Source organism: Cucurbita pepo, chromosome LG15 (assembly GCF_002806865.2).
Source record: "Cucurbita pepo subsp. pepo cultivar mu-cu-16 chromosome LG15, ASM280686v2, whole genome shotgun sequence".
In the NCBI taxonomy this organism is placed as follows: domain Eukaryota; kingdom Viridiplantae; phylum Streptophyta; class Magnoliopsida; order Cucurbitales; family Cucurbitaceae; genus Cucurbita; species Cucurbita pepo.
The window spans coordinates 5,129,714-5,139,713 of record NC_036652.1 but is presented as its reverse complement, the minus strand read 5'-3'; the positions used below and the strand labels follow the sequence as shown (position 1 = coordinate 5,139,713).

The following is a 10,000-nucleotide window of genomic DNA, read 5'->3' as shown; positions in this document are numbered from 1 at the left end:
TAAGTTTGCTTCCATGCTTGCTAAGCTTTCTTCGCTCTGTGATACTGACGTTACCTTCAAGTACCAGCTCCCTGGCGAGGATCTTGACGCGCTGATTTCGGTTACCAATGATGATGATCTCGAGCATATGATGCACGAGTACGATCGCCTCTATCGCGCTCCTGGAAAGCCCGCTCGGATGCGGCTTTTCCTCTTTCCGGCTAATCAGAGCCCTAGCTTTGGGTCTGAGGGAGGTAGATCGGATCGGGATCGATTTGTGGAGGTTTTGAGTTCTGGTTCTACCCATGGAGGTGATGTGCCTAAGCAATCTGTTCCGAATAAGGTGGATTTTCTGTTTGGTTTGGACAAGGGCGGAATCGCGTCTCCTTCTCCACCTGTGGCGCTCAAATTGCACGATCCGCTGCCTGAGCCGGTCGCTCCGCCGATGGAATCTGCTGCTCGACCTGTTCCGGGAGATCGGATCGCTGTATCGGATCCTGGGGTTCATCCGGCCGAGATTCAGCGTCAATTGCAGGAATTACAGAGGTTGCATATTAGCGAACAGGAGCAAGCCGCGGCGTATCGGAGGAAACCTGAGGAGCATAATCTTATGGGAGGTTACGGCGGCGATTTCTACGCGCAGAAGATGGTGGAGAAGACTCCACCGCCGAGCGCGCAACCGACCTTGCAGCCACCGGCTGGATACTGGTCGGAGAAGCAGGTTTCCAGCGGAGGTTTCCCGGCGACGATGACGGCCACACCCGGTGGACAAGACCAACCGCCTGTCTACATGATCCATGCTCCCGGTGCGGTCTATCACTCGCCCCAACATCCGATGGTGAGACAAGTTAACGCTCCCCCGCCCAATCAAGGCTACTACGCTGTACAGCGTATGGCCTCAGATGTGTACCGTGAGCAACCGGTCTACAATGTTGTACAACCTCCACAACCATCTTATCCGCCCACATCGTCGCCGTCTCTGCCGCAACAACCTCCGAAGGTCGCCGCCTATCCCGGAGGCGGTATAACTCTTGCAGCAGATTCAGGGCCTTACACACAGGTGGCCTACGACAGCACCACCGGGAGACAAGTATACTACACAGCCGGTGGAGCCGCCATGGTAGCATCGCCTCCAACGCCGCCATACCAGGGGGTGTCGGCGCCGATGAGCGGCGATATTAGAACAGGACCTGTGGGACAGGATGGGAAGCTGATTGCAAAAATTTCACAAGGCTCAGTTTGAATAAGGACAACAGCATGTGGTATAAAAATTTTGAGCTTTTCTTTTTCATTTTTCTTTATATTATATGAATCCCGACTCTTTAATTTACATGCTTATGCTATTATATGCTCGTTTGCTTCTNAAAAAAAAAAAAAAAAAAAAAAAAAAAAAAAAAAAAAAAAAAAAAAAAAAAAAAAAAAGAAGCATAATTATGTTTGTTTATGTTATCATGTGCTATGATCATCCATCTATCTGGGTCTGTATACAACATTTTAGAGGTTATAAAACCATTTTCTCTTTCACTTTTCACTTTTTTCTTGTCTATTCCTCTGGTAAAAATATTTGTGACTTTGCCCATGTTTCAAAACCATTCGTATTCGTTTGATGTTATCCTTTCGTAAGAGCTTCAAACCTATTTGCACGTGGAAATCCATTAGAATGTTGGTCAAGAATTGAGACTTAGAACGATGTGACAGTCATTTAGAACAAAAACAGGGACCCACTTATTATTGTCACATCGATTCCATGTCTCAATTTTCATCCAACTTTTAGTAGATTTTGAAAACGTTCAGGGAAGATTTTTTTTGTGCATGGTGTTTAGCCTTTTAACTTAAAAGTAGTTCTCATTTGTTCATCGGCACCATTTCAAATTAGCTTTAACTTAGAATACGTCTTGAAGTTATAAGTTGTAGATTCAAATCTCTTTCTTTCTTCGATATTTTTTTAAGAAGTATTGAGATTCGGGTCTTGATTATACTGCGTGAGAAAGAAAGTTATTCTGGCTGAAAATATTGAGTTTATGTGAGTGCATGATAACAACAGAACTGATTCCATAGGTTTTTTACTTTTGAAAGTATCATTTTTTGGGTGAAGTTGGGAAGATGCCATGTATGGTGTAACCAAGGAAATTTGTTGGAAACCCAGATAGAGAATCCTCCCCAATTACCAAGCCTAGCCTGTCTGTTTGGATTTGGACGGTGTCTTTGTTTTGTTTTGCAGCCAGCCTGACATCACCCACTCACCCAAACCTAATTCCGAGTGCGTACGACCAACTTGGTACATGCAAATTGGTCCGAACACTCGAGTAAATAGGTGATTGATTTAAGTCTCTTAAATCTTTGGCCACTATGAAGTCACCGGATGAATTACCAAGTAGATATATCAGATCCGGACTCAACCCACCCATATTCATTCTGAGGTACCATAGCATGTCAGGAGAAGCTATCACTCTTGGAAGCCCTTGTTCGACAATAGATCGAGTTCAAGAAGTCAAGGAGAGAATCCTATTTACTGAGTGAAAGAAGGGAAGAAACAACTCTAGATGCCTCCCGTTCAGTTTGTTTCGTTCTTTCATGTTTTTTGTTTTGTTTCGTTTGTAGATCCCAAGCCCCTCTTGCCTTCCACATCTCTCCGTTCTTAGCTGTTTCTACTTTTTGAGATCTCTAATAGGATTTGAGTTTGCAGAAAGGTTATTTTCGGTAGAAATCGAGTCTTGTGAACGCCTTTCAAGAAGGTATCTTTCCATGAAACCGTGGACACAAAAATCTTGTTGTTGAAGCGACAGAGGTTGTGGTTTCATTGGATTAGTTTGCAAGTTTTGTTCCAAGTTGAAACGATTCTCTTGGGGTAAAATCCACTCATTTTCATAATGATTCCATACCCAACACCACATGTGAATAGAATCTTAGTTTTGTTTTCTTTTTTGATTTTTTCGACCTATTCATTATTTTCCCCAACTATAAAGTGCAACTATTATCTTATTCTACCCCGAGCTTAAAAGCAGTCTACGAATTTCAACGCTTCAAGTTCAAGACTCGAAGTTTGAAATTCGGGATTTGATATTTTCTTACCTATTCTGTGACTTGGCCACATCATCGAAATTGTTTTCACATACCAATATCTAGACCGTACATACGACTTTCATCGAGTACGGCTTTCTATAGAACTTACTCAGGATCCGTTTGTCTCCCTTTCCTTCTTGGATTAGATATGATTGAGTCTCTTTGGGTTTCCGAAATAGTGTCAAAACCAATGTTTCGAATCATTGCTTGGGTTTCCGAAATAGTGTTAAAATCAATGCTTCGAATCCTTGCTAGTGGACCCGGATTTGTTCTAAAAAAGTTGAGGCATTTCGAATTTTTTGTTGACAGAATAAAGTCAAGAAAAAACGTCTGGAATTATTCCAATATTGGATCTTGGACATATAATAGTTCTAAATCGAAACCTCGATGCTTCTTAAAGAAACGTTTGGGAGAACTACCCAACATACGATTGCTTCCAACCAAGCACGCTTGACTTTAAAGTTTCAGTAATGGAGTTCACCGAAAAAAAAAATGCAACATATTGGTAAAAAAGAAGGTGCAACTTATTGATATATGTAGCCGTACCCGTTTTGGGTTCTTTTCCTTTGAATTCAAGGGCAAGTTTGTGTCACTTTCTTTCTTATCTTATAGTATGGGATCATGGGTTGGATATTCCACTTTTGTTTCACATTTTCTTAGCACTACTTGGCACCAATACTATGGACACGAAAATAAAATAATAATATATATTTTCTTTTTCTTTTTCTTTTTAGAATTTAAAATTTAAAATTAATTTATGAGACATGATTCTAGCTTCTCCACTTTGTACCCATTAGTCAATCATATCATGTAAGAGGACAGGATCCATCACATAAGATAATGTTTTCTTTTTAATAACAATTTTTATTTTTATTTTTATTTTTTGAGTGTGATATTTTATTTTATTTTTGGTTAAATTATGTATATTTCGGTTTCGTCGTTATGCCGTGCATTTTCTTGTACAAATATGTAAGGATTCGAAGAAAAAAAATTGTTGGTTGCTGGAAAATTCGAAAATTCTGGCGAGGCACCTGAAAACACGAACAACCAATACCCAGCTCAAACACTCCGCACACTCCCACCCTCTTCACCAAAAAAAAAGAAATGGCAAAGGTGAGCGAGAGAAGACGAACAACCGTCGAAGTTTTCGGCGAGCGCAAACCGGCAAAATCAAACCAAACCTCTCCCTCTCGTTTTAATATTACCTTCAATCTCCTCTTGATGTACTGAAGGCATGTCCATAGGTTGGAGTTTCTTTTCCGTCAAGCAATTGAGAAAACCCACAAGGTTAGGTTTTAAGTGTTTTTCTCAGATTTAGGACTTCCGTTGTGAATTAAGGTATGAAATCATTATATGTTCATCTAGGGGGAATGCTCTACAGGATTTGTGAAGAAAGCTAGTCAAAATTTTGGTCCAAAGCTGGAGATATAAGAGTCATTCCAAGAACGGTAAAGATGATAATGGATCTTGTTCCAGTGCTCATAACTTGGTTTCTGGTGGCATTTAAATTCCAAGAAAAATAGTAGGATGTAGATGGAACTATGATCTAAAACTTAACTGAAGAGAATGGCTTGAATTGGATCCAAAATATAAAGATATGAAAAAAGAGAAAACAGTAAGAAATCTAATCGAATATCGTTGTTCATCCGTAGGAGGAGAGAGATGGATCCGACAAGCCACATGTCGACCGGCGAGTGGAACTATGCGTACCACCAGGTGGAGGACCTACGTCAGGCGTCGGGTGGAGCCATGCGTCGAATGTCGCATGGAGCATCACAACTCCACCCGATTTGCGACATGCGGCTTCTGTCGTAATTCCGACCTGCAACCCGTTGGCTCAACCAACCTGCGGTCCAACCCAAGTGAATCGAACCATCTGACCCGGCACTTACTCTCATCCGTAGGAGGAGAGAGATGGATCTGACAAGCCACATGTCGACCGGCGAGTGGAACTATGCGTACCACCAGGTGGAGGACCTACGTCAGGCGTCGGGTGGAGCCATGCGTCGAATGTCGCATGGAGCATCACAACTCCACCCGATTTGCGACATGCGGCTTCTGTCGTAATTCCGACCTGCAACCCGTTGGCTCAACCAACCTGCGGTCCAACCCAAGTGAATCAAACCATCTGACCCGGCACTTACGAAATCGATCCGACCGCGCGCAAGAACCCAACTCCACAGCCACGCCTCAGTAGCGTATACGACTCAACTCCACAGCCTGCGACCCAGTGGCGTACACGACCCAATTCATCGACGCCTGCAACCCGCACAACCCGAGGACACGACCCGAAGTCCGCACCCGACACACTCTCATCTCTCCAGCGACACTATTGTGCATGCAGATGTCGACTCCTTCGGCTCACACGGCTCGTCAGCTCGACTTGGCTCCGTGGTGGCTCGACGCAGCTTCTCAGCTGAAAACTCGGTTTCTCGGCTTAGATTACACAATTTTATACCATTCCTTATGTTTTCAACTCCAAAGCTGAAGTTGACCTTAATTAAGGCAATTGAGATCAGTATAGTGTCTCTTTTCCAAGTTTAAGGTGACTTAGGCTAGAAATGTGAGATATGAACGTAAATAAGATGAACATTCAAATAGGACACAACTCCCGACAATACTTGGAGCAGCTTCGAGGGACGAAATTCAACCAACCAACTCTCTGTGTGCACGCACTCGCGTACGTGTGTAATAAGATGTTTTTAGTTTAAATGTTTATTTATTTCATTTAAATGATTGTTGTGTCGTTTTAAAGATGTTTTCGAACACGTAAGTCCATGAAAGTGTTAAGTAAAGTTTATATTATAAAGATGTTTAAATGAAGTATTTTCGTATTTAGTATATTAGGTCTGGTTGGAACGTTTTTAGACTCAACCCAATTCATGAAGTTTTATATTTTTTTCAAACTCAAACATTTATATTTTTTATAAAAGTATAATGTAAAATTTCGAACATTTAATTAAAACTTATAACCAAATGTCCAATTTTTAAAAATTGCCTTTTAGATAATTAATATTGTTTTTAAAGTGGGTGAACCATAAATAATTAAAAAATAATAATGAAATTATATAAAAATAATAATTATATGCATATATAATTATATAAAAAATAAACTATTTTTAAAAATTAATTTATTTAAACCCAATTTATACACGATCATACTTTTAACATTTTGGGCCTAACTCAATGGTTGGGCCCACTATCTCAAAGCCCATATATTAGGCCCACTATATCAAAGCCCATAGGTTGGGCCCACTATCTTAATAAGCTTTCTCTATGCTCAGTTGGGCCCGCTATCTCAAATCCCAAGGGCCCACTATCTCAAAGCCCATATGTTGGGCCCACTATGTTAATAAGCTTTCTCTATGCTCAGTTGGGCCCGCTATCTCAAATCCCAAGGGCCCACTATCTCAAAGCCCATATGTTGGGCCCACTATCTTAATAGGCTTTCTCTATGCTCACTTGGGCCCACAACACCCTTCCAACTTTAGAATACATTCTATTAGTGTTAAATAGTTCCCCATATATTTTTTTAATTGTTTATAAAAAATAAAAATAAAAATTTATTGATTTAAAATATATATATATATACAAAAAAAAAATCTTTTAATCTAATAAATATTTTTTTAATATATAAATTTAAATGATATGGCTAATTGCATTGAAGATCTACAAAATATTCACAATTTACCAATAAAAAATACATAATATTATATTTTTTGTTTTAATTTCTTCTTAAAATCTGATATTTTTTAAAAATAATTAACTCAATAAGAAACTTTAATTAGTATAAAACAAATATATATATATATATATGTAATTACTATTTTTAATTCAATTACAATATACAAATATAAACTAATAAAAATACTAATGCTATATACTTTTTTTTACTTTAATTTATTCTTTAAATTTGACTTTTTTTTTTTCTCTTCCTATTAAATTAAATGGAAATGAATTAAGAATATTTTTAAAATGTTATTAAATTCTTTTTAATTATTAATTCTATTGAATGAAACTAAAAGATATCAAGTCTCTCTACCGTGTAAAGTTCTAGATTCGTCATTCATAAATGAATTGCATCAACGTGTATATTATTATACCCGAACTTAATTTAATATAAATTTCGATTACATACATAATTCATTAGACATTCGAACCACCCGACTCAAGTTTACCTTGTACCCAAACTTAACTCAATATAAATTTCGATTACGTACATAACCCATCAAACGTTCGAATCGCCCGACTCAAGTTTACCTTGTACCCGAACTGAACCCAATATAAATTTTGATTACGTACCAAACCCATCAAACATTTGAATCTCCCAACTCAAGTTTATCCTGTACCCAAACTTAAACCAATATTAATTTCGATTACTCACAAAACCCATCAAATGTTCGAGTCTCCCGACTCAAGTTAATCCTATACCCAAACTTAACTCAATACAAATTTCGATTACACACAAAACCCATCAAATGTTCGAATCTCCGAACTCAAGTTTACCCAATACCTGAACTTAACTCAATACAAATTTCGATTATACACAGAACCCATCAAACGTTCGAATCTCCCGACTCAAGTTTACCCTATACTCAAACTTAACTCAATCTAAACTTCGATGACGTACAGAACCCATCAAACGTTCGAATCCCCTAACTCAAATTTACCTCGAACCCAAACATAACTCAATATAAATTTCGATTGCGTACAGAACCCATCAAACCCTCGAATCTCCCGCCTCTAGTTTACTTTTTGGCGCTCGAACCCCTAAATCGAGGAACATTCTAGCTTTTTCTTTTCTTATATTAATGTAAAGGGAATAATTGAGAGTTGGTGAAGAAAAAAGACATCTTCAAAAGTGGATTAGCTTAGCCATAAACACACAAACGAGAACTCTCTAGATGCTCCACTTTTCCAACTGCTCCTTTCTTCTTCAATACAACTAGAATCTTTCCTTTTTATTGTCAAAAACACACGAGCAAATAGTGATAAAACAAAGAGAATCCCACAAACTTCATATCTTCTTCTTAAATACCTTCTTCTTCTCTTCATTTAAGCTCGTGTTGATCCGAAGATATGAGCGATCCCAAATATGCCTACCCGTACCCACCTCCTCCAGGTATTACTAGCTGTTATCTGTTGAGCTATGCTTAAATTGATCGCTTTCTGGGTCTCGTTTGATTTAGCGATTTGGATGATGTGATCTATTCACAGGAGGGTATTATCAAGGACCGCCCGTGATGGCACCGCCGCAATACGCTGCACCGCCGCCGAAAAGACAACCGGGGTTCTTGGAGGGATGGTATGTCAAAAAGGTTTGTTGTTTGTTGAATGGTTTAGGGTTTGAATTTGGCTAACAAAGGGTTTAACTTTGTGTGATGCAGCCTTGCAGCTCTGTGTTGCTGCTGCCTCCTTGATGAGTGCTGCTGTGATCCTTCCATACTCCTTGTTACTTGATATGAGCTTTGCTTGCCTGATTTGTAGCTGTGAAATGGGTTATGTTCTTTTACTTCTTTGGGAGTGGGTTTGAGTTTGTGTAAACTTTGGAAAGAATATTGTTGATTGGTGTCTAGAATAAAGCTTTGTTTTGATGTGAAGCGTAGAGTTTAATTACGAAAGTTTGAAATTTGTCGATCGTTTTGACTTTTCGACTAGAGAATTTGAGGTTAAAACGCTCGATCTAGGTTTCAAATTCAAGAAACAAAAGCGTTCTTGTATTGTTTGCTTAAAAAAATTGTGAGATCTCAAATTGGTTGGGAGAGAATGAAGCATTTTTTATATTGGTATGGAAATTTCTCACCAGTGGACGCGTTTTAAAAACTTGAAGGAAAGCCCGAACGGAAAAACCCAAAGAGGACAATGTTTGTTAGTGGTGGGCTTGGGGCGTTACAAACGGTATTAGAGTCAGATATGAGGCGGTGTGCTAACAAGGACGTTGGGCCTCGAAGGGAGTGGACACGAGGCGGTGTACAAGTAAAAACGCTGGGCCCCAAAAGGGGGTGGATTATGACATGAGGCGATTTGCCTACGAGAAGGTTGAGCCCTGAAGGGGGTGGACACGAGGTAGTGCCAAGAAGGATGCTGGCCCCAAAGGGGGGTAGACATGAAGCAATGTGCAAGCAAGGACGCTGGGACCCGAAAGGGGTGGTTGTGAGATCCCACATTTGTTTGGGGATAAGAACTAAGCATTCTTTATAGGGATGTAGAAGGGGAGTGGACACGGGGCGGTGTGACAGCAAGGACGATGGGCACTGAAGGGGGGTGGATTGTGAGATCCCACATCGGTTGGGGAGGAGAACCACCAATACATTCTTTACAATGGTGTGGAAGGGGAGTGGACAAGAGACGGTATGCCAGCAAGGACGCTGGTCCCTAAAGCGGGGTGGATTGTGAGATCTTACGTCGGTTTTGTGAGACCCCACGTCGATTGAGTAAAAGAACGAAACATTTTTTATAAAAGTTTGGAAACCTCTCCCTAGAAAGCTGGAGAAATAAGTTTAATCGCGTAAAGGGAGACTTTTGGGTTTTCCAAAAAAAGTACCATTTTCTTACTCGAAAATTAAATCATTCAAATTTATTTGATACAACAGTTATTAGCTTTATCGACAACCACATCAATAGTTATCAAACCAGACCTAAATAAACAACAAAATTTTATATTAAATATTTAAAATATCAGTTATAAATAAATCCATTAAAATTTATTAAATCTAAACAATGGATTGAAACTAAAATTAATTAGTAATAATTAATTAATTAATTAATTTAATTATATATTTATTATTTCTCTCATGTATATAATTTTACCTACGCTAAGAGTTCTCAAGTTTTTTGAGTAATAATATATTGTATTTTAAGGATTGAAAATCTAAAAAAAATTATTCAAATATTAATTATATTTCCTTGAAAAGGTTTTTTTTTTTTTTTTTTTTTTTTTTTTTTTTTTTTTTTTTTT

At 38.8% G+C, this 10,000-nt stretch overlaps 1 protein-coding gene and 2 long non-coding RNA genes across 3 annotated transcripts in view; all 3 read left to right on the top strand.

Annotated features, from left to right (window-relative positions):
• The window catches only part of LOC111811512, a 1,909-nt gene extending 399 nt beyond the window's left edge, over positions 1-1,510 (top strand). The window contains exon 1 of the mRNA XM_023698399.1: positions 1-1,510. This exon is cut by the window's left edge and continues 399 nt beyond it. Within this exon, the coding sequence (XP_023554167.1) occupies positions 1-1,222 (1,222 nt within the window). The 3' untranslated portion in view covers positions 1,223-1,510.
• Positions 1,511-3,842: 2,332 nt separating this feature from the next.
• On the top strand, positions 3,843-5,758 carry LOC111811510. Its single transcript, XR_002817552.1, has 3 exons — positions 3,843-4,329; positions 4,408-4,490; positions 4,695-5,758. It is a non-coding gene; the product is annotated as an uncharacterized LOC111811510 (long non-coding RNA).
• A 2,156-nt stretch (positions 5,759-7,914) lies between these two features.
• Positions 7,915-8,642, top strand: LOC111776231. The gene is made up of 3 exons (XR_002812218.1): positions 7,915-8,164; positions 8,260-8,347; positions 8,430-8,642. It is a non-coding gene; the product is annotated as an uncharacterized LOC111776231 (long non-coding RNA).
• Positions 8,643-10,000: the final 1,358 nt, after the last annotated feature.